Source organism: Pterocles gutturalis, unplaced genomic scaffold (assembly GCF_000699245.1).
Source record: "Pterocles gutturalis isolate BGI_N339 unplaced genomic scaffold, ASM69924v1 scaffold24211, whole genome shotgun sequence".
NCBI classification, from domain to species: domain Eukaryota; kingdom Metazoa; phylum Chordata; class Aves; order Pterocliformes; family Pteroclidae; genus Pterocles; species Pterocles gutturalis.
In genome coordinates, this window is record NW_010101049.1 from 15,670 (window position 1) to 40,556 (window position 24,887).

Consider the following 24,887-nt stretch of genomic DNA (forward strand, 5'->3'; position numbering starts at 1 on the left):
ACAGGGCAGAGATGCTGACTCGGTCATGCCAGGAGAGGGTCTCGTGTGTGTCTCTGTGTGTGCGTGTGTGTGTGTCTGTGTCTGTCTCTCTCTCTCTGAGATCTCTCAGTATGGAAAAGGTTGAGAACTGTGGAGATAAGCTCCATCTTCTGCCCTGGGTACCTGACTACTCTGCTCCAGTTCAGAGGATCCATCCCCATAAACCAACCATGAGGCCTGCTCAGGACTAATCTGGGGCTTTTCCTCCCAACAGAGGCAAGCAAACACTTGTAATTTTGACACAACCAAAGCCCAGCCTTGATCCAGGAAAGCACTTGAGCATGTCCTTTGGATCCACCCCTCTCTAGGAGGGCCCGTGATTGTTTTCCTTTGCAGAGGCTTTTCCATCTTGTAAGCCTAATGAAATAGCCATGGCATGTGCAAAGGGAGGAACCCTGCCACCACAGCCCGGGCGTCCCCCGCACCCACCATGCAGCCACCCTGCACCCAGTGCTCAGCCGGGAAGGACTGGGCCCGGGGGAAGCGGTTGCTCCAGCATGGTGGCCACAGTTCTTCCTCCTGTTGCTCCCTCGCTGTTTTTACTTAGCTGAACGACTTGCAGAATCACACCTCTTCTTTGGCAAAAGCATGGCTTTGCCTTTGCTCCCCCTGTTTTGTTGTTGGTTTGGTTTTTGTTTGTTTTTTTAGAGCATTTTCTGTAATGTTACCCATTCCTATGCTGCTCACAACTCCTCTGCTGCTCTGCCCTGTCTAACCAATCTCTCTTCTAATCTCTTTTTCTCTTTCTTCCTCTTCATGCTGCCAAACAAGGAGACAAACAGCTCAGAGGAATCAGAGTGTGATGACCTTGACCCCAATACTAGCATGGAGGTAGAGACAATCATCCTTGTGATTATTATTTTTTTTTTTCCCCAAGAACATGTGTCCTTTTTGAAATGCCTTTGCTGAAAGGGGAGCTGGTGGGTCTGTATCGCTCATGGACATATGTGCCAACTAACTGTGAGTCACATTAAGTGCCAGTTCTGGTTTTGCCAAGCGGTGAACTGGAGTTTGGGCTGCCTTTGTGATGGGAGTAGTGGAGGATGCTGAGGAACAAGCTCCCGCTGAGCTGGAGGCTCACGTAGCCACCCTCAGTCACTGTTTCCCACCTGGGACCTTATTCAATGAGATGCTAATGCATGAATGTCAGCTGCTGATAAATGCAGCCTTGTCCTGCCTATACATGCTGAGCTGCTGGTCAGGCTTCTGTTATAAATCATGGGAGCAAATGTTGCACCGCAACTAGTGCTTTAAATCATCTAGAAGATAGAAAAGACAGCATTTATTTTTTCTCCTAGCAGAGTGGGAAATTGTATTTCTGTAAAAGTACTGAAGGAGAATGGTGAAACTGATTGCATGAAAGTACTCGTATCATGGACAAGGCTGATGCAGATCAGTGGACCCAAATTATGATACCTTAGACCGCTCTTTTTCCAGCATGAAGCCACTGATTGTAGTGGAGTGACCAAGACATGCCTTGTTGAGAAAGCCCGAAGGAGCTTAAAATCCAAAAGAGTTATATAGTAGGTTCTCCTCAATTAATATGTTGCAGGACCCAATTTTTATTGTGTATAGAGACCACGCCAAGCATTTGTATACATTGTACCAAGGCTGAAAAAGCTTCCTACTCAAACAGGCAAGGACGAGGGTCAGAGAGACATAAGTGATTTTGTAAAGATGATAAGGCAGGTCGTTGGAAAAGAGGGATATCTGTGTGTCCTGGGAGATCTTCAGGATGCTGTTAGCCAGGCTGCACTATGAACATCCCACAAAAGAAAGCTGATCTTCCTCCTGGAGAAAGAAAAAGAGGGAGAAGTGTATTGAGGTGCACCACCTCAGCTGTTAAGCTGAAGGCTCTCTTTTATTTTCATTGTGTTGGCGCAAATAAACAAATCTTTGAGAAGGAGATGTGTACTAAAGGAAAGCTTTTGACCCTGCCATCCTGGAGATTGAATGGTGCTCACCACTAAAGCTGCATTATCCTCTGAAGTGTGTTTGCATTTTCAAAGAGCATTTTGCCAATCACAGGTAACAACCACATGTATTTGTTACAAGGCAGTGCCCAGTCATCGCACAGAGGTCTGGGTCAGCTTTAGATCACTGGAAATTGCCCTGTGGAGTAAAACGTTGCCCGAGATACGGGTGTAATGTACAGAGCTGGGTGAGAATCACCATTCTTTTTGCAGAAGATTTCTGTGTTTTGACTTTGCTCAGTAGGAGGAAAACCAGATGTTTTAAAATTGTCAGGGGAAGGTATCTTAGTCCTTACGCTGTTGGCATTTCTGCTCAGCTTTGGCATGCTCCACATGGGCCTTTTTGTTTGATTTGGGTTTTTTGCCATGGTACAGTGTACTGTTGTTGCCTGCTGCTCAGCTCAGGAGGTAAGACCCTTTCTATTTAAACCAAAAGACACTACTTTGAAGTCTTACCTGTGGCGTGGATCTCCTGTTAGAGGAGTAACTGTGTGCCTGGTATGTGACTTGATTTACACTCAGAAACCCCATCCTGCATCTCCCAGGTCACTCACTGGAGGTGACGGTGTCACTGCACCGTACTGCAGTCGCCAGGAGCCACAATGTTCCTTATGCCTTGGAAAGCTCGAGTCTGCTTCTGAACAAAACTCTTTGGGGCCAAGCAAATGTTTACAATGGCAGAGGGGCAGAAAATAAGAGTGCAATTGTGGGGGTGAGTTACTAAGGTCACACGGCCCTGTGAGGAGCAGCATGGCCCTCACTTTGTGCTGGGTTTAGTACGTCTGCAGCCTGAGTGTGGTCAGCTCATTGATCTGGCTGAGAAATACTCGGGGGAGGGATTGCCGATACCCAGAATAAACTAAAGAAAGTCATGCAGAGGGAGCAGAGTAAGGGAGGGCTCATCAAATGCTCATAAAGCCCTAGAAGTGGCCATGAGGAAGTCTAGTCTGTGAAGACCTGGGGTATTCACTGCTGGAAGCCACAGTTCTCCTTTTGCCTTCATTATGGTGTTTTGATGCTCCTTTTCAAATATGTTATGAGAAATGAACTGTATTAAGGGCTTGAGAGCTGAAGTCTTTTCTCATTACAACAGAGGCAAGGCAAGCTACTTCCACCACCAGAGCCTGGTTGAGGGCTTCATGGGGTCTTTTAGGCCTTGTGTCTTAGGCTTAAATAATTGTTAAACAGCTGTGCCACCCCTCCACCCCAGCCTGTGAGTGCAGTGAAAATCAGCATCTCACCTGGCTTTCCTTCCCCTACTCCATGTAGTACATCCCAGCAGAGCCACTGGTGAGCTCCCAGCAGAGCTGGTGACAGGCTGCCTGAGGAGGGGGAAGACCTTGTCCCCACACCTGGCTCAGCTCGCGATGGATTTTGTAGACACTGGGACTGCTGGTAGGAGAGCTGTGTCCTGGCCATCAACATTCAGAGGTGCGTGAGGCCCCACCTGCGTCATTATGGCAGAGTCGTCTGTAGCTGTTATTACAGCCAGGTAATAACAGGGCAAGTCACCGGGCTTCTCGTACAGGACTGTCACCCCGACATGCCTCTTCCTCCTGTCGTGCGTGAGAACGTGCACCAGTGCTGAGCAGGGAGGGCAGTGTCTGAATGCAAAGCAGACATATTAATTACCTGGAAATGTCGGTGCAGTTTGCCTCCAGCCTACTCACTGTGCAAGAAGTGGGTAAGCTGGTTGTAGTATCCGTGAAGTCCCGCAGCTGCTGTGGTCTGTCAGATCTAGCTTTCCTTGCTATTTATGAAATACCACGTATCTGTTCAGTAGATTGCAGATTTCTGAAGCACTTTGCCTTTGTTTCAAGGGGAAACATAGACAGAAGAAATGTGGAGAACATACATAGTGAGAGCAGACAATTGAAATTCTGGGTGACTGTTTAAAAGAGGTAAAATGCCATTACTGTGGTTTGGCCCATACAGGGACAGCTGGCCCTGGAGAACTGTCCATTCATTTTAACTTTGACTAGAAATAGTATCTCTTGGTGGCTGTTCCTTTTTTCCTTGCTTATTAATATGTAATGAAAGTGCATAAAGATGGAAATTAAATTTGGGTGGTTTTTCCCTAGTTTTCTGCTTTGTGCTGTTGTTGCACAAAACAGAAGGTGCAAACTCACCTGTGAGGCATGTGAGTGTAAGAGCAGGTGCTTAAGGAGCATGTGTAGCCATGTGAGGGATAGGAGTAAACTATATTTAAGAAATACCAGAGACTCCCTTTCCACATGTCTGTAGCTAATTGCACAGGGACAGGCAACTCCACTTCTGGGAAGAAGGTGTATGCCCTTGTGAATCAGTAATTATGATCCACACCCAAGTCTGGGGTCCTGGACAATGAGGCAACTAATTACCCTACAGTTCTGTATTGTAACATCTGATGGGGTTTCGATATTGCTGAAGGGGTCATAAGTCAACTGTGCAGATCCCGTTGGGCTACCTCTCTCATCTAAGTGAATGTCCTTCAAGCAGTCAGAAGACCTGACTGTGCTAAACTTCACTAAATTCAGCAGCAGCTCTTCCAGGCTTTGGGGTGGACCTCACATGTAGGCATCTGACGTGGCTCCAGACATCTTGTTTTGCACAGTGCTGCGACTCCAGCGGCAGTGCATTACAAGTAATCCTGACCAACATAGAACTGTCACCGAGGGTCTAGTGTTTGTTCCAGTTTCTTAGCTGTGCGAAGGAGAGATGAAGCCCAGGGCCACCCCGAGTCAGTGGAAGTGCCATCACTACATTAGTGAGCTGGGCTGTTGCCAAGGTACATAAGTTGGGCTTCATAATCTATTTTTTTTTTCAGTTATGACATTTTAGCATGTTAAGAACTACTCAGAGACACTTAGAGCAAGATAAGCACTAGGAAACATCCTGTAGGGAGGAATATTGTGTTAGCACCCCCACAGTCCAAGCGGTTAAGTAATGGTTTGGTGGATACAGCGTTGGCTCCAAGTCAACACTCGGCTCAGGCCAAGAATTCCCAAGTGCTTCAGACAAATGCCTTCACCCCCTGCCCCGAGTCATCCATCTCCAGAGCAGATCTAACATACTCTCTTGGCGAGATCTTGTACAACACTGGTATGTAAGCCTTTCCTGGCCTGTAATCACAGTATGAACGTGTACAACCCTGAGAACCCCCGTTGTTCCCCTGGGCTGGCCTCCATTGGTGACACCGCTGTCCTGCTGCCCCGAGTGGACAGAGATTGCTGACAGTGACCAGGAAGGTGGCTCATTGGGTATGCCACAGCCTGAGCTGGCAGCACAGGCGCGGTGGTTTAGCTTTTGGAAAAGGAAGAAGTGATCTGCTTCATCTGCAGGAAGGGGTTGGGGTGCTACAACAGGCTGCCTGGAGTACCAGAGACATCCCCCGGCTACAGCTGGTGAAGCACACCAGGCACTGGAGCCTCACAGCAAGAACATGATGAGAGCAAGAGGACTTCTGCTTGGCACAGATGCATGTGCAACAGTCAGCGTCCCTTGTGGCTTCTCCAGCAGTCCCAAAGGCAGCTGAGCCCATCCATGCTGGGTGCCAGAAGGCATCTCCCATCCCCATTATGGATGCTGTGGGACATTTCATCAGTTACCATTCTCCCATTTTAATTTGTATTTTCCCTTTCATAGCATCTGTCCATGTGTAGCAGGATCCTTATTTGCTCCTTTTACCAAGAAATTTCTCTTGTTAATTTGTTTCTTTTTTGGAGGAGAGGAGGCTGGTGACACTGTGAGCTTGTCCCCCCAAAAGTCTCAAAGTAAAAGTTGACCTAGTCAGAGACAGATTGATAGATCTTTTCCTGCAAATTAGACTTGGCTTAATTTCTCTGTAACTAATTTCATTTTTTCCTGAGAATCATTAATATTTTCCTCTTTTTTTGTTTTTTTTGGGGGGTTTTTTTTTTGAGTGAGGGGGGAAGGAACATGCTGCTGACTCTGCTACCAGCATGTGCAAATGCATCAATATTTTATTTTAACTCAGTGAACAAGAAGTGCCATGAAGTGTTTACAAAATGCTGAGCTGCTTGTCTTGGAGTAAACATGCCCTCTGCTGTTTAGATAAAGCATGGATCTTATTACAGAGGGCTTGGTTTGCAGCCTAGCCTTATGCTTTGGGGGAAAAAAAAAAATAACATTCTCACTCCTGGTTTTGATGCACTCCCTTAAAATGGGACTGAAATGTGTCATTGGAAAAATCTGGGCATCTGCTGCGCCCTTTGTGCATTGCATGTGTCTGGGCTGGGTTCAAGCCTCCTCCAGGGAGGTGGGTCAGGGGTGGTGTGGTGGGTTGACCCTGACTGGATTCCAGGTGCCCACCAAAGACGCTCTATCACTGCCCTCCTTAGATGGACAGGGGAGAGAAAATATAACAAAAAGCTCGTGGGTCAAGATAAGGAAAGGGCAGTCACTTACCAATTACTGTCATGGGCAAAACAGACTCGACTTGGGGAAATTAGTTTAATTTATTACCAATCAATTCAGAATAGGATAATGAGAAATAAAATCTAAATCTTAAAACACTGTCCCCCCACCTCTCCCTTTTTCCCAGGCTCAACTTCACTCCTGATTTCTCTGCCTCCTCCCCTCAGTGGCACAGGGGGACAGGGAAGGGGGGTTCATCACACGTTGTCTCTGCCGCTCCTTCCTCCTCCAGGGGAGAACTCCTCACACTCTTCCCTGCTCCAGGATGGGCTCCTCTCTCCACGGATCCACAGGTTCTCACAGAAGCCACCCCTGTAGCCCCCTGCTACCAAAACCTTGCCACACAGACCCCACACACAGGGCAGGGACACCTCTGCAACAGAGGAGCAAACCCTGGCCAAGGCGAGAAGCCCTCGCAGGCAGCTGAGCTGCGCTTGCAGAGCATTTCGTTGGCGTTGCAGAATGGTTCCTCGCCCCCCACCAGACACAGCATGTGTGCACAAATGAAAGATAAGCTCTTGCTAAGAATTAGGGCGGTCGGAGTCACTTTGCAAGTGGACTTTGCTGGTACTGCTGCAGATGCCTTTCTGTCTTTGTAACATGAGCTTAACAATGCAGCACCTATGCTGCTTTTATAAAGCCTGACTGTTATACTAAGGTACACTTAAGTCACTTAGATCTAAGTCACTTAGATCCCTGCAGGTCCCCAAAGACATTCAAGTATGCACTGCGTGTGCCTGTCTTGGTTTGAGCCCTGAAGCAGCACAGTCTGGGGGAGGGAGAAGCAAGGTCTATTTCTGGTTGTTTTATTGAATAACCCTGACCCGTCCTCCCATTTCTTTATCTCACCCTGCATCCCTCCAGCTCCCTCGCTTTGCCTGGTCAGCGCTAGACCCCACATTGCTTGAGCAGAGGCCATTTCATGGTCTGCCTTTGTCACCTTCTCTGGGGTTTCCATTTTCAGTGGTCATTGTATGGGAACCAGAAACTCTTCTGGCCACAGAGGGAGTGTTGCAAGTTTTCACTTACCCTGGACCAGGCTACAGGTATTTCACCCAATTGAAAAAAAATAGATCTATTTCATTTATGTTCCGAGAAAAAAGAGCCGTCTGTGTTTCTTACCTGAGGAGTGACTGCATTGCCAACCGAGTTTCATCCCGTAGGGTTTGTGTTTGCCTGCTGTGGAGTGACGCGGAAGATGGTGTCAAAAGTTTTTGCGTTGGGTAGTTCCATCCCCATGAGTTTGTTTGCTGGCAGGTCAGACCGGCAGCCACAGTGGTGCAGGTGGTGTTTGCTGGGATTTTTTTCAGGGAGCCCTTGTTAGCATGAGACCCCAGCATGAGCCAGGGATGCTCAGCTGAGGGCTGGGCTGTGAGATCCTCGTTCAAACCACTACAGACTGAGTGGGGTGTCAGGGCTGAGCTTTTCAGAGGGAAGAAAAGTAAAATTCTACAAAAGCCGCATAACCGGCAGGGGCTTTTTTCCACCTGGTAATCTCAAAGCAGTGCAGAGCATTCCCTGAGGGAGTGATGTGCAGAAGGCAGGACTCCTGCATCATCCCCACAAACACCACCACTGCTCCTTGGCTTGCATGGGAGCTCTTAGGGCGAGCAGGGGCTTTAGAAAGGGGAAAACATGCTGGAGAGGGCCATCTTTCACTTCCTTTTCTCTGAGGGAGGAATCCCTTGGATTTGGAGCCCACCATGTTGTTCATGTGAGCATCTCTGGCAGCATCATGTGCCGCGGGTGCAGCATGCTGGCCCCCGAGCCTCGGAGGCGGTGGGGAGCTGCACCCCCCTGCCCATGGTCCCCATTCCACCGCATGGCACCTCACCCTGCTGGCCAGCAGCGCACCCTGGTCCCTCGTTGGCAGAGATTTCTGCTCTTCAGAGCAGCACGGACCAGCTTTCATCTCTGTGAAAGCCCTGAGAAAGAGGAAGAGAATTGGGAAGAGTTACTTGTATGGATTTTGACAGCTTTTCCAGTTTTTCACACACACCATCGTTTTCAAGAGGCTCTGCGGGGCCACGTTCTGGAGCCCTCCTCTCCACCCAGGGGAATTAAAAACCTGTTTGGCAAATGAAGACATCATCTCCAAAGATCTTGCACTTAATTTAGAGGGACTCTGGGGAGTCTGTCATCTCCTGCCATGCACCCATAGCCTGGAAACCGCCAGCCTGCAGAGAGAGGCAGAAAACCCCCAGGGCCTGGGAGCAGATGTGTGAGCCAGCAGAGCTGGCTTCTGGCCGCAGGTCTGACTGTGAACTTTCCTATTTCTGCCCTTTTAACCCCATCATTTGACCCCCTCCTTCAAAGCAGACCAAATCCCATTCCCTAATTAAATGGTGTATTAAATCACTTTGGTAGCACTTAAACATTCTCTTTCAAACAGGCTTTTATTTTTGTGTAAGCTTACAGCAGGCAAAAGCTGGGATGTGGCTGGAGGGCTGTTGTTAGGTAACATTTTAGTAAATAACAGATGAAGTTTTAGCAAAGGAAATGTAAATTTTACCCACAAACTCTTCCAATGTTATCTAGCAGCGGTAATTTTCTTTCCGATATTCCCATGGTGAGGCAAGGGAAAAAAAAACATTGCTAAGGCAATTATTATAAATGATTGTGCCTTGGAAGTCATTAGAAATGTAGCATTATTTATTTATAGATATATCCATTACATTCATCATTGTAGCTGCATCTTCTAATGAATCGTTTAGAGTTATAAAATTAATATATAGTGTTAGGAGTGTTTCTTTCTTCTGATCTCTAATCCTACAAGGTGGAAATCAGTGAATAGTAAGGGAATTTAATGCATGCTGCAGGGAAGGAAGCGGAGAGCTTCAGAGGATAGATGTGTATTCCAGTTAAGCCAAAAACTACAGAAATGAAGATGTATGCGCAAATGAGATGATGCCTGGGGTTACTCAGCTGATAAGTAGATGGTCTCACTGAGTGAAAAGTGGCAAGCAATGTTTATACACAGAGGTACATCTTAATCATGAAGATCCATCTTTCCTTTTCCACGTGCACAGGTGGGAGAGAAGATGTTCTTCTTCATCCAGTGCCTTCTTGCACCCTGATTTCTTCCTGGCCCTGGGATCCAGGAGGCCATATGTGGGTCCTGGACCCTATGGAGCAGCAATCGCTGCCTCTGAGCCCCTCACCTTCTCGGAGGCTCCCGGGGTGACTGGCCAGAGGTCTGCATCCTGGTGTCAGTGCCCAGCTGCACCCTTCAGATGGGGCTTTGTGCTTCCCAAGCGAAACCAGGGCCAGGAGGTGCAGCCAGGAGGAGGAAGACCTGACACAGGACCCAGAGAGCCTGGCTGCCTCTCTCACCTGCACAGGTCCTGCCTGACAAGCTGTGCCGTCCTGTTGCAGGGGTGGCAAGCTCTCCTGCACCCTACCCACCACAGAGGTGCTCCCAACATGGCTTTAAAAAATAAGAAGCCCTAATTATAGCAATAGTGCTCAAAGAGTCCTCTCCAGGGATGTAGGCAGACATTGGCTCCTTCCGGGATGCTGGGAATGAAATGTTTCCAATCTCAGCGCTCTTGGGAGTATGTGAGAGTCCAAACCATCACACTTTTGCCCACCAGGTACAGACCTTTAGGACTGACTGGCTACGTGGTAGAGACTAAATCCTGCTTTGCCCACAAGCAGCAGCCCCTACTCATTTCTGGAGCATAGAGTATAAAGCACTGGCATTGACCAGTTGTTTCAGCCGGTAGATGTGTCCTGAAGGATCAAATTGTGCCTATTGCTAGGACAAAGGATAGTCTCAGTCTCAGATGGCAAGGAATTTGTTGATATAAGGTATGTTTCTATGGAGGAAAAAAATGAACCTTTGTGAGGGGCGAGTCCATGTTATCCCTGGTTCATTTGGGCTTTCTGGTGGTGAGGGGGAAAGCAGACCCTGAGGTCTCAGTGCAGGTACCAGAGCTTTGCCTGGGGCTATGAAGAAGGGCTATGAAACCAAAATTAACCTGAATATGCTGGAGTTCCTCCTTGAATGGCACCCTGTGCCATTCACCTTGGAAAACTATTTATAAAGCCAAAATATAAATATAAATCTTGAAGATGTATCTACATTATTTGAAGGGTTATTGCTTCTGCTTTGTGGCCTGGTTTCTGAGTCTCTGCAAACACTCCCATCAGCTTTGGCAGACCATGAATTAGGTCACTGCTTCATTGGCATCTTCCAAAATAGCTCTGAAATAGATAGTAACAAAGATACTTAAGGCAACATAAACCACACTGGTGTTTATGGTGTTTGATATAAAATTATTAGTTTTAATTTGGATAACAGGGCCTTTTGAATTTATTAAAATAGTTAAGGAGGCTAAAACCTCTATACTATTGTACACCACTGTGTAGTTAGGGTTGATGCCGTGTGCAAGAACTTATTGGCGTTGTCTTTACTATTCCCACCATTGCTTCCAGGGCTTACATGAGGCAACAGGCGTACACATGCCACAGTGAGACAACAGCTTTCCAAGTCTTTGCTAACTTGATCAATTAACTAGTTAGATAAAATAACTCTCAGTTATCCAAAACCAGGTTCAAGTTGGAAAGTTTCCAGCAGTCCAATGAAATGAAATAAACTTCACTCATTGTGATAGACGACGAGTTGTTGCAGGACTGATACTTGTCAGTAGGTGAAATGAAGCCAGTATTTCTGTCTTAGTGCTTTAACTTTTTTTCCTGAAGCTGAGCAGAAGTTAAAAGACATCTACCCAAAGCTGGTTAGTGGTCAGAGTGCTGGTGAGACACCCCAGGTGCATGGTGACTGCAGGGACTGTGTGACATGGGTCTGTAGCCAAGCACAGAGGGGCACAAACCACCTCCACGAAAAAAAGAGTTAATGGCTTGACCATTATCACCCAAACAAAGAGAAAGCATGTCCACACTCCTCAGCCTCAGTATTGTGCCTGTTACCTGTGATGCTTTATCAGAATTCAAAAAGCCATGGCTTTCATTTACCTTCCCAGCTCCAGCTGTGCACAGGTTTGTTCAGTAGGCACCAGAGCTTGCTGCACCTGCCCATCGTTAGAGGTTGCTTGTAGCCACTGGTCAGTGCTTCTGCGTTTCTGGTCAGGTTCACCACGTTACCACGTGAAACCAGATGTCCTTTTGTCACTACCTAGAAGAATAAATGCTTTTATTTCTTTGTATTTTTCAGATAATCAACCCCAATTTCATTCAAGAAGGTGAGTTAAGGACAGCTGTGCACTGACTGGCATGGAGGGGCAAGTCAGCAGCTGTGGTTTATTCTGGTACAACAGCATGCTCCGCACCCACCAGCATTTACAGCAAAGGCGACTCTCTGGCTGCTGCTCCCCAGGGAAAGCAGTCCTTCTGCTCAGCTCAGAGAGCTTGGGGACCACAGGCGAGGCTGAACCACCCCCACACCCGCCTTCACAAAGTCTCACCCTCTGCCAGAGCACAGGCCTGGGAGGGGAGTGGACAGTCCCTGCTCTCTCCTTTGCTGAACTGTCTACAGCGGGATTGTAGTGAAGAGGGAGTTTTGGTAACATAATCCCAGAACCCTCAGCTGTTTGGCACCTAGATCTCATAGTTGGTGTATAATGTGTTCTCTAGACTTGTGTCCTCACCTGGAGATTAAAAGGTGCCATGTGTGTGTCCCCATGGTTTTTTTCCAGTGGCTCCAGAGTTTCTTGTGCCATTAGTGGACATCACCTGCCTGCTCGGCGACACAGTCATGCTGCAGTGCAAAGTCTGCGGACGGCCCAAACCAACAATAACCTGGAAAGGACCAGATCAAAACATTCTTGACAATGACAACAGCACAGCCACTTACACGGTGTCATCCTGGTAAGTTCCTGCCTTGGGATCCCAGCACAGTTGTTAATTTTGGTCATGTTGCCCTCAAATATGGCACCAGCCAGGCTACAAGGCTCATTACAAATGCAGTTAATCAAGCCTGGCATGGTGTACTGACACATTGCTGCACTACATGTCAGCTAGAAAGGGTCACGCTTTGGGGCTCAGGCAGCTCTACTGTTTCCCACAGAAACTATATCCAAAGAGTGCGTTGCTGGCAGACGTGAGCTTGCTCTGGTTGTGCTCTGTCCCCGGAGGCCATGACCTCGTGAGCCAGCTGCAAGCCAGAACCAATTAATGTTTCCAGCATATCAATTTGGCTGCTATTGCCTCTACATAGCTGGGGCTTCTTTGCTTGTTTGATGCCATGTTCACCTTTGGTCGGAACAGGAGGTTGAGCAGAGAAAGCTCTCACCAGCTTGCAATATTCTTCCATTTACATACACATATGGTATGTGTATTTGCACACCCATTGGGTGTTTTCTCACTTCATGGGCAGAGGTGGTAACTCCAGTTTTCCTGAGCCCTTCCTCAGCTGTTCCTAAGATAGCCTACATGTCCTTCTGGGAAGGCTACATCTGGCTGTGCTCGCACAGAAAGATGCTTGTCGTGATGTCCTGTCCCAGCAAGGGGGAGGGAAACCATCTTTACAACAAACACTGGGAATATCCAAAAAGATCTGGAGTTGAATTCAGGTCAGGTAACAGCCTGCTGCTGGATGCTCTGCAGCTTATATAAGCAATTTGGGCCAAACTGCAGTGGAAAACTCCGGGAGGCAATCTTTCATGTGAACTTCTCAGCACTTCTGGCTCAGGCTGAGATGAATCCAGCGAGTACAAAGTCACTGAAAGTGAACACTAGGAGAGAAGGGATTTTACGTGTTCAATAAAAAAATTATGTCTGATCAAGAGCTTCCTTCAGAGACCATTGGCTTGTGCAGCCACCCCAGAGCACCCAAAATTGTCTTTTTAGCTATTACTCAGTAGATCATTAGTGCCTTATCTTCAGGCTTCTAGCTAGGGTTGGGATGGGGGGATATCTCCGCATGGGGTTCTGCTTTCCATCACAGTCTTTTGCCTGTGCACTGGCTCTCTGTGCGCTATCAGCACTTGTATTGTCTTGTTACTCGTATTTGTTTTCCAGTGAAGACGTGGCCTGCCAAGGAGAGGCCCAGCAGATCAGCGGCTGGCTTACAAATCTTGCTGGCATGAGTGTCTGGATTGCGGGGGAAGGGAATATTTCTGTCCTGTTTTAAACCAGCATAGTCAGACCAGCAAAAGCCGCAGTGTCCAGGCAGTTATACTGGCAGCTATGTCCTTCTGCAGTTTCTGATAGATTGTACGTTCAGGAACTAGCCTAGTTCTGCCATCAAGAGAATTTATTGTTGGCTCTAAGCTGGGTCTCCAGTACGGCTAAAGCAGTTACACAAGCAAAACCCTTTAATTCAGGCCAACTCCCTTACACTGCGTATTGAAGACTGCAATGTGCAAAGCTAAATGACTATGTACTGACCTGCTATAAATTCACTAGACTCTGTAGAGCTGTTTATTTGCTCAGATTGGCCCAAAGATTGAGTGTCTCTCACGAACTCAGCTCTGACATTCTTTATCCCTAGCTGTTGTGAGACGTCCAGCCTTCCAACCGGAGGCCTGGCAGCCTCATCAGATCAACAGCACATGCTCCAGGGGTCTGATACTTCCCAGAAATGTCAGGAACCCCTATTGCCTTCTGCATCTGTGGGAAGCCCAATTTGTCTGCCTTAACTGCAGAGGCACAGCAGCTCAGCACCTCCTGAGACAGGAAGATGTGCCTGTGGAAGTCTTTCCAGATACATGGGGTCTAAGCACCCAGCTCTGGACAGGCACAGCAGATTTTCAGCTCTTGGATTTTGCTTGCTGCTTGAGCGATCCTTCCCCATCTCCTCTGAGGCCACAGCAGACAAGGAGATTTGCCTGGCAGGCAATTTGGACCATTCTGCTTGAAAGTTTCATTTCATTAATGGCCTAATCCTGACATATGGAGGGGTTGTACTTGGTACCGGATTGCTGGGAGGATGTTCCTGCAAATGAGTTAACAGGATTTGTGTGCACATGTGTTTGTAATGAGGCAGGGCAGGAACTGGTGTAAAAAACATTAGTAAGTGAAGCAGCATTTTATAATCTGGGCTTCCTACATCCACAGTGACTCCGGGGAGCTCACCTTGAAGATCTGCAACCTGATGCCTCAGGACAGCGGCATTTACACCTGTGTGGCAACCAACGAACATGGAACGGCATCAACCTCTGCGACCATCAAAGTTCAAGGTAGCACATCTGATCTTAACATGGAGCATTTTTCCCTCAGTGGGGGCTGGGAGCACACAGGAATAGCCAGTTGATAGGCAGCCAGACATGGAGCTGTGCCAGGTGAATTGAGACATTAAAATCATACAACCATTCCTCAGCCAAGACTCCCACTGATAGCTGAAGGCATCGCAGACTCTTTGGGCTTGATTAAGTCATCTGATCATAAGCATCACATCTGGAAAATGAAAATGCTTTGGCACAGGTTCAGCTCCTGCATCCTGCTTGCAGCGCTGCTTCCCAGGGGCTCGGTAAGGTCGAACAGGGGAAGCTGAGGTCCCTCGGGCTGCTGAGCCCCTGGGAGGATGACATCCCAGCTGCCCACAGGGAGCTCTGGGCTTCAGAGTCTGCCTGGAGTGGGGGCACCTGGGATCCAGTGACACTGATTTTCAGCTTCCCCTTCTCTGTGGGGGACAGAGGAGGTGAGAGTAAGGTTTGGCCTGGGTGAACTGTTCTGCAGGGACTCAAACTGGAGACATGTCTCTGAGCATGAATTCTCAGCGCTGTAATTAGTGACCCATCTAAATGTAATGAATATGAAATGATTAGTTGATGTTCATGACCTTCAGCTCTGGGAAGGGATATGTTAGCATGAGAGATGAGGGGTGCGTCCTGCATTGAAGGGGATGGCACAGAGACGAATGTCTAACTGGTGACTTACAGATGCAGGAGTGTCACAAGCATTTAGAAGTCCATTTGTTTGGTCTCATAAACTGCCCTAGAGATATAATTTCCCCAATTTATCCAAGCAAGTTAGGGGCTGCACTAACTACTTCTGTGCTGAAGGGAGCCCTGAGCAAAACACAGAAGAATTACTGGTGATTTGTCAACCTGCTGCTAAACATACAAAGCACCATACATGCAGAAGCACTCAATGCCTCGCTTGTGTTATTTTCTGACACATCAAGGGTAACTGCCTCTCCACCATCAGAACCTCACTCACTGCATGGTGAAGGCCATGGGAATATTTGTTTTCTTCAGTTCCACAGGCTTTGTATCAGGTCTTGAGCTGGAGCAAAAAATAGCAGCAAAAGGTAGCAGGTAAAGAGGCTCTGCCTTTACAGCAGCAGAGCTCAAACAGATCCTCCACCACTACAAGGTGCAGCTGCCATGAAGTGACCTAACCAGTGTACCTGATACCTGATCTTCAGAATAAATGAGTGCTTGTTGACATGATGCTGGATTTGGTGCTTCTTTTCTCTTCCCAAGGTGTCCCAGCTGCCCCAAATCGCCCCATCGCTCAGGAGAGAAGCTGCACCTCTGTGATCCTGCGCTGGCTACCCCCGTCCAGTACGGGCAACTGCACCATTTCAGGCTACACTGTGGAGTACAGAGAAGAAGGTAAGTGGTTTGAGCTGTGCTCACTGGCTGAGAGAATGAGAACAAAGTAATTATCCTTTTGGAACAAGAGGTCCCAAAAGCATCCTTGCCACCACTGGGCTGCCGCTAGCTGTTCTCATAGATCCCAAGGTCTAAGGCTAAAAGAAGCCCTTCCATCATCCGTCCAACTTCTCATATATTACAGACCTTTCTCTTTCCTCTAGTCACTTCTGGCAAGTAAAGGGTGCTAAGCTAAAACACATCCATCTCTAAGGCATCCTTTCATCATTTGCATTCTGCCACCATGGTATCCATCTTTTCTGGTGGATGTTTCCCAGGAATACAAAAACAAAGCAGCCTTGTTATTTTTTTTGATCTGAATAGAGTGGCAGATCCTTGCATACTTTTCAATCTCAGCTCTGAAATCTCTTTGTTCTTAAATCCAACCATCCTTTTCCCCTGAAAAATTAAACAGGTATTAAATGTATTGTTTTCCCAATGTGCATAGGCATTGCTCTTGAAAAGGGAATTAGAAATTGTTCACATCCCTTTTTGCATTCTTCCTGCAAAGGTGTGGTGCTCCCTGGGCAGTAAACCTCACCTTAGGTATGTGGCCTCTGGTTTTCCCCTTCATCCTTCAAAAAATCCTGCCTCATGTTAGTAAGTGTGCAGCCTTAATCACACCACCATATTAGGTCTCTCCCAACTGAAATAGTCTATTCTACTAATACCTTAACCCTGACCTTCTGAGACCTGGCAATAAGAATCTGCCCACAGTGCACACAAAATAAATGGGTCATGGTAAATAATGCAAAGCTAAAAAGCCCTGAACTTACTAGTTTTAAGATAAAATTTGATATATTCTTGAAAGAAATCATGGGCTGTGACAGGGCTCAGTGTCCCAGTGGTCCTTTTCTGTTCTGTGCCCCTGTGCACATGAATAAGTATTGCTCCTTTGCATGTCGCAGGTTAGCTAATGGTTGGGTTTGTTTCTGTTAGGTGCAGAAACATGACAACAGCCCACATTTCTTTGTTGCAATCCTGCTTATCTGCAAAAAGCCCATACTAAGCCTCAGAAAGCTGGTTCTTCTCTTGCAGCTCTGGGTTCCACTGTAGCCACCATGTCTTCTGAAAAAGACTTAATCTGCAAAAGCACTTTATACTGACGCCCTGTCTCAGCTTCACCTGGGACTTCCTTGTCCATATTTTTTTTGCAGTGTTTCTGCTACTGCTTCTCTCTTAGCAGAGCTGTCATCAAATCAGCCTTCCATTCCTGCCTTATCACACTGTCCTGAGACATCACTTGTAGTACAGAGCTGCGGCTAGACTGCTGGAGAGATCAGCTTGTCCCTGGGCTGTGATTTATCCGTCGCTATCAGTCAAGTGAGGGGCATTTCCTTCTTCCCTCATTCAGACAGACTGGAAAGTGGCTGCAACACAAAATAGCTTTCTATGGTCCAGTTCTGGTTTAACAGAAATACATCAGTCTGCCATAACATTGCCTTTTAAAAAGCCCATGGATTTTAACCTCCCAGGGTACTGCATGAGTTGGGCAGAGAAAGCCTCTGCTCTGAGTTCACATATCAAGACTGTTTCCTTCAGCCCTCCTTCTCTCCCCCTGTAAAATGCAGGCTCACAGGTCTGGCAGCAGTCAGTAGCCTCAACTTTGGACACATATCTCGTCATCGAGGACCTGGCCCCAGGCTGCCAGTATCAGTTTCGAGTGAGTGCCAGCAATCCCTGGGGAATCAGCTTGCCTAGTGAGCCATCTGAATTTGTGAGGCTCCCAGAGTACGGTGAGTGGGCACGGTGAGGAGGGGCTGATACATGCATGAGTCCCCATGTGTGGTCTGTATAGTGAGGAAGACTTTTGCTTTGATGGGTCCCAGTAAAAGCATGGATCCTGAAGCTGGTAGGAATACAAGAGAGAGCCTGGGAGATGCTCAGAGCCAAGTCCTGCCACTAGAAAGGCTTTTAATGTCCGCTCCTCCAGCAGGGCTCCCAGCCTCCCTCTGTCACAGAAGCTGTTGCAGTTTCCTAGCAGGTCCCAGCTTTCTATCCCAAGACCATTTCTTGTCTTTATCTCTGGGCAACAGGCTCTGTGTCCTGCCTGGTGTGCCCCCCACCACCTTTCCAGCAGTGCCAGTAGCACCAGGGACTTCTGATGGGCAGCCCAGCTGGGGTTTGCAAGTCAGCTTGCAAAACCCACCCCCCAAGCGATGCAGCCGGCAGAGGAAGGCTGTGATGGAGGCAAGCCCCCAGTGTGGAACTGCAGGAATTGGGGGCAGAGCTGACCCGTGACAGTGCTGTGAGCAGAGCCCGCATTTCACCATGGTTTAGCAGCTCCAGTGCATAACTAGGTCTGTGACTGGCTTGAATAGCCTGTGCTGGATGAAACGAGAGCTCACGGGGTGTAGCTTTGCCTCCCCGTTACACACAGACATGCCCCTTGACTGTTTGTGTGGTCCTTTTCAGCCCAAAATTGCAAGGACGGATTTGAATCCCCCATATCCGTACCTTCCTCTGGGGAGCTCTGGCTTTTAGTGGTCCGACACATTGGAGCTGTGCCTGAGCAGTATGAAACTGGACTCCTAGTGTTAATGTTTGCTGTTTTAAGTAATACAGCCTCACATAATTTTAAAATATGCCGTTTATGGTTCGCAGGGAACTGTCTTTCACTTTATGCCTTCTTGAATGTGCTTTGTTCTCCCACAGACTCTGCTGCTGATGGTACCACTATTTCATGGAAGGAAAACTTTGACCTCGCATATGCAGAGCTGCATGAGATTGGGAGGTAATATTAACCCTGCTTATCACTGCAGTCAAACACCAAAACTATGGCTTGAAGCCTTTTCCTTCAAAGAAAGTTTAAGTTGCTTTTTAACTTGAAAACTTCTGCACCTTTCAAAGAGCATTCCAGATTAAGTACTGACTAAAATACAGACTGGTTTAAATGCTGGCTACATTTTGTTTTTCAAGATCTGTTGTGATTTGAGGCTTGCAACCTGGTAAATTAGGCAGCCAAATCTCTAACAGCCACTGGTAGCTCTCACTGGTATCTCCTCTGTCATCTCTGATTTGATGTGAGCTTTTGAAGTCATGACAATTTGTTGGTTCTGGATAAGCTTAACCTCAAAGACTGAGTTTGCCGAAGCGCTTAGGCATGTGACTGACTTAAATCACATGCCGAAGTGCTTTGCTAATTGGGACAGTCAGTTGAACAGGACCCTAAACAGGGGCTGCATATGTTGTTGTCAACCCTGGGTGCTCTGGGCAGACAGCAGATAAGGGGCATGCACACAATACAGGTTAATGCAGTTAGTTCTTCAGCTCAGAGATCAGATGGGAGTAATTCTGGGGCTGAAAGGCCAGGAGTCTCTCTGGCTCTGCAGAAAGAAGAGTGATGTATTAATAAGAGGCCAAGTTCAGCACATGGTTTCATTGCATAGTTTTACTTTCAGGAATGGTATTAGGCGCTAGTCTGTATGGATTTCCTAAATGCTTTCACACCATCTTTTTTCATAATTTCTTACTGTGTGCCTGAAGCAGCAAGCTGAAATGCCAGGTTAGTGATTATTTAATAAGGCCTTTATTGTAGTTGTCTGAGAAAGTTTGGGCTCTTTGTTAAAGCAACTGGAAAAAGGAGACCCATGCTTAAAAAAAAAAAAAAAAAAAAAAAAAGATAGAACCTGTAGAAGAGGCAGCAAATTGAACCCAGGGGAGATTGTTAGAGGGCATCAGTATGGCTGCACAAAGCAAAGTGACACCGTTTGCTCTCAGTGTTTGCTAATCCCCAAAGAATCTCTACATCCAGGGTAAGAGATGGAGGTTCTTTGCTGGAAAAGGTTATGAACAACTAGTTTAATCTGATTCCTTGTGAAATATTAATGCACCGAATCTAGTAACACTTTGAAAATCAGTCTGTTATCGCACTGAAAATCAGTATTGATTTATTCATGAGGCCCCTTCGTTATTTTGTTTTGTTTTGTTTTGTTTTGTTTTGTTTTGTTTTGTTTTTATTTCAGGGGTCGATTCTCCATAGTAAAGAAATGTGTTCACAAAGCTACCCGGAAAGACGTTGCTGTGAAATTCATTAGTAAAAAAATGAAAAAGAAAGAGCAGGCAGCACACGAAGCAGCTTTGTTGCAGCACTTACAGCATCCTCAGTACATCACTATCCACGACACCTACGAGTCTCCTACTTCTTACATATTAGTCTTGGAACTGTAAGTATGTGGAGCTTGAGTTTAAGCGTCTGGGTAGGAATCACAGCCCAAGGACAAAATTCACTCTGACGTCTGCAGGGTGAACATTTTGTTGTCTGTTTTTATTGATTGTGACGTCAAATGAAATAGCCATTTTCTGCTGAACGTCCACTGCCTTTTCTTTACAGTAAATAAGATTCAGAGGGACAAATAAAACTGCTCTCTACTCTGGTGAAGCTCGAGTAACTGTATCAGCAGTTAGTTGGTCCCATTGAACAGTATCAGATTTAGTTGGGCAGCTTTGTCTACTTTTTATATCGGCGTAAACGTGCTTCAGCTGGATCAAAGCCTACATTGTTCTAATACTTCATGGTGAAAAAAGCTGTGTAGCAACTATGCGTGCATCTATAAGGAGCAACAGCAACCAAAATCCAAAATGCTTCTTTGTTACAGTATATTCAACAAAGTATATTTGGGCTATTTCCTTGTTTATTTATACAGATAAATAAAACTAGGTGGAAAACTTTTATTGGGTTAGTTTTCCCACAGAACATATTACCAGATGAAAATGTCAGTGATTTTTTTCCTGCATTATGCAACCAGCTCTATAAATAAGTAGATTAATCCAAATAATTAAGAGGATCTGTTTTCAAAGGAATTGCCTCTCTTTATTGAATCCATCCTTAAGCAAATGAGTTTACTTAGAGACTGTTGATAAATTTTTCGAGGACCGGAGATAACAATTGAGGATTAATTATTCTACCACTTCCATGGCCTGCAGTGTCTTGAGATATCATTAAATACTCATCGGATATTGCATTTTAGTTTCCTCCATGTTTAGGTCACGAAGTTTCCATTGCAATTTTGTTTTCACATATTAACTGTTCCTAGAGATACCATGTGATCTTTCACGTGTGGGGTTTGATTTGTTTGTAGGATGGATGATGGTCGCCTCTTAGATTATCTAATGAACCATGATGAACTTATGGAGGAAAAAGTCGCTTTCTATATCAGAGACACCATGGAAGCCTTGCAGTACCTTCACAACTGCAGAGTGGCTCACTTAGACATAAAGGTAAGAAGAAAAGAGAACGATGCTATTATTCACTGCCCTGGTACAGAGGGTTCCCAGTTGCACAGACAGGGAGGAGGTGCAGCCTGGACCCCAAAGAGATGATCACTAAATGGACAAGCACCGTCATTCAGACCTATTGACCCGAGAAAGGACTTACTGACCTGCAGCACAAGGTCTTTCTCTTGCTTCAGGCAAGAGATGCACCTATTTCCTTGATTCACTGGTTTGTTCTCATGGGCTTTCGGGAAGAGGGATTTAATGAAGGAGAAGGAGGATGTCTGAGACAAGAGTGAGATGATGCTAGCACCTGAGGGAAGGGGAGTTAGGTAAATCCACAGGGAATGGTTTGGGCTCACACCTGTACCAATGTAGCTGTCAAGCCTCCTGAGCAGAGTTGGCTTGTGCCCAGGCAGCTCCAGGCAGGCTGTGAGGAGCGTGTGTCTCCCTCACATCTGCAGCAGGGCCCTGGAGAGCCCAAAGCAAGGGGAGAGGAGGATGCAGGGGAGCGGGAGGTGGGGAGGGCTGGCAGGGACAAAGGAAAGTGGCATGCTGCATTGTGCTGCAGAGCCTGAGAGGGGAACCGGGTGGGAAATACACCCAGGGAGAGGTTCAGAGGAAGAACAAGCTGCATTATGGAGAAGAAATTCAGACATTCTCTAATGTCACGCTGAGTTAGATGAGCGCTGCTTGTACCTCCTTTTGTTAGTGCACATGGCAGGAGGCACTGTACTGTCCTGGATTCGGCACTGTCCTGCTGTCCTCACCATCATCCCAGTTATCTTGGATGACAGAGAATTAGCAATTCAAGTTATGATCAGGTGTTTTGAGTTTTGTGATCTGCAACATTCATTCAAGTTGCAAGGGGCACCAGATAGGCTGTATTTTTTTCAGACTTAAATGCCTATTAAAAATGGAGAATGAGAGATGAATTTAGCTTTCTTGTATAGTGGGCAGTCCAGCTCCAAGGAGGTCTCGTCTCAACTCTCCAACCCCCAGCCATGTGAGATGAAGTGATGCTTTCATACTTCTGCTGCCTACTACCACTACAGAAAAAAAATATTTTTGTACAGTACCTTATATGAGCATTAGTCCCAAAAGGGTAAATTATCCTGGCTTCTTCTGGTAAAATTGTTTGTATTTTCTGCTGTATTTATAGGACGTGTCAAAAAGTAGGTATCACCTGGAGGTAAGAAACTGCACTGAATTCTCTATTTGATCATAAGATACTTCCCCGAAACAAGGTGGGAAGCCAATTTTCTGTGACCTATTTACAGTTCTCCTGAACGAGGGATGCTAAATAAAGCAGCTTCTGTTGCTAAGTGGAAAGCAGGAGATGCATGAGTAGTGACAGCAGACCTAGGCATGTCCCAGGATCCTGCTCAAGAACGTGTTGATTTTGTCAATGCAGCCTGCACAAGAGAAGAGCAAGCAGAGAGATTTGAACAGTAGTATAGTGAACTTTGCTTTATGAGGCAGCTGTAATATATGCATGAGGATAAGGGGCTGTAGGACAGAAAAGTGTCTGTAGAGAGAGTGCAAAAAGTGAATTCAGAAATAATCTCAGAGCCAACAAAGGAAGGAAAATCCATGCTAAGTCTCCAGAGCAGAGTGTATAGGCAATGCTCAGCATCTCCCACTGAGACAGAGATCTTAAATACTGCAAGAGTTGGTAAAACAGAGGGAAAACAAACTGGGTTGAAATATAATTGCACTCTGGCTTGGAAGGCATGATTGTGTCTTGGTGCTTATAAGGGAGCACTGGCAGCTCCGTCCATGTCAACTAACAGTAATGGCACGCAAAGTTGAACATCTACTTTATGAAAAACATACCTGCTACAAGTTACGCACATTTATGCAGGCAGTTGTCATGTAAACAAATGGAATCTAAATAAACTGATCAGAGATAAACAAGCTTTATCAAAATTTTAAAATGTGTCAGTGCTCTTAATCTGTAGAGATTAGTTTGGGAAAAGAAACTGTAAGTACCTGGGGCAACGTGCAAAATCCCACTGGGTTGCCCTAGTGCAAAATGAGGATGTTGTCATTGCAACTTCAGCATTGATCCAAATTTACTGCAGTGTAAACAGCAGCTGAGCTGGTTCCTGGTCATTCACTCTCCTGATCTGTACATCCCACATCTGATTAAATGCAAGTTTTGATTGACTATTAAACCTAAATGAAATCTACACATTTTATTTGCAAAAATATAATATAATTGAGGTTTTGGTATTGTCTTTTCAACAGCCAGAAAATCTGCTCATTGATTTAAGAATCCCAGTGCCTCGTGTCAAGATCATCGATTTGGAAGATGCAGTTCAGATCACAGGTCACTACCACATCCATCACCTCCTCGGAAACCCAGAGTTTGCAGCTCCTGAAGTTATCCAAGGCCTTCCTGTCTCCCTGAGCACAGATATCTGGAGCATTGGGGTCCTCACCTATGTCATGTTAAGTGGTGTCTCTCCATTCCTGGATGAAAGCAAAGAGGAGACTTGTATCAACGTGTGCAGAGTAGATTTCAGCTTCCCACCCGAGTACTTCTCCGATGTGAGTCATGCCGCCAGGGATTTCATCAATGTTATCCTCCAGGAAGACTTCAGGAGAAGGCCGACGGCAGCCACTTGTTTACAGCATCCATGGCTGCAACCGCACAATGGCAGCTATTCCAAGATCCCACTGGATACCTCCCGTCTGGCTTCCTTCATCGAGCGCCGCAGGCACCAGTACGATGTGCACCCCGTCCCCAGCGTCAAGAGTTTCCTGATGAGCAGGCTGAACCCAGGCACGTAATGCCTCCGTTCTTGGGGTCCTGCACTGCTGGAAGGCACAAAGCAGATCTGTCTGTACATAGTCCCCGATTCAGCGTTTGTTTTTCGCATGGCTTTCCAAACTGTGGGGTACAAATCATTGCGGAGGTGGCAGTACCTGCCCAGTTCCTTGGGACCAAAGCAAAGGCGGGTAACGGCGGCAGGTACCCACCCCCTCCCCTTGGTGGGCTCCTCCTGGGACACGTGCTATTGTCACATCCACCGCGAAACAGGACTGCGGGAAGCAAACACTAACTGGAAACTAGAGCCAAAATTGTAGTTGCCTTAATCTTTGTAAGGCAGCTTTATAAGAAATCCTCTTGATCTTGCGGAACTGGTTTCAAAATGTAGAAAGAATAGGAGTAGGATAGTGGTGGGGGGTGAGACTAGGATGACCTTAGCGTGTACTGCAGAGCTGGACTGAAGTCAGTTTTTGCTGAAATGATTGCAAGCCTGCTCCAGGTTAACAGATGGATTTTGCACGCCCTGTATGCCCAGATCTGACAGGATTCCAGTGGGGATTTTGCCTGCGTAGGACATGGAAGATCAGGCCCTAGTCACTGCTGGATCAACTTCAGGTTTGGCACAGCTTAGATACGCTCTCGTTGCGTGGTACTGCTCAGACCAAAATCCCTCGTTAATCCTTGGGCTTTCTGCTGTGTCAAGTCAAGAAGCAGTACCTTTCAGAGCTATGACTAAGGCAATGAATTCATTGGAGCATACAGCTGGTTTTGACTAAGCACAATGGGACTATGATGGGTTTTTTTAAAGCATTTTATACACACTGTACAGAAATCTTTTGCAAAACCTGTGCATTGAGAAAAGGCTGTGTCCAATTTTTGCAGTATCTGTAAACTAGATGATGATGACGA

At 46.6% G+C, this 24,887-nt stretch overlaps 1 protein-coding gene across 1 annotated transcript in view; it reads left to right on the forward strand.

Annotated features, from left to right (window-relative positions):
- The window catches only part of LOC104468035 (kalirin-like), a gene marked incomplete at its 5' end in the record, with an annotated part of 38,920 nt that extends 14,922 nt beyond the window's left edge, over positions 1–23,998 (forward strand). The window contains 10 exons of the mRNA XM_010082039.1: positions 811–870; positions 11,605–11,632; positions 12,086–12,257; positions 14,448–14,569; positions 15,818–15,949; positions 17,560–17,724; positions 18,644–18,722; positions 19,954–20,154; positions 21,070–21,208; positions 23,453–23,998. Of these exons, the coding sequence (XP_010080341.1) occupies positions 811–870; positions 11,605–11,632; positions 12,086–12,257; positions 14,448–14,569; positions 15,818–15,949; positions 17,560–17,724; positions 18,644–18,722; positions 19,954–20,154; positions 21,070–21,208; positions 23,453–23,998 (1,644 nt within the window). The remainder of the gene's footprint in view (positions 1–810; positions 871–11,604; positions 11,633–12,085; positions 12,258–14,447; positions 14,570–15,817; positions 15,950–17,559; positions 17,725–18,643; positions 18,723–19,953; positions 20,155–21,069; positions 21,209–23,452) is intronic.
- Positions 23,999–24,887: the final 889 nt, after the last annotated feature.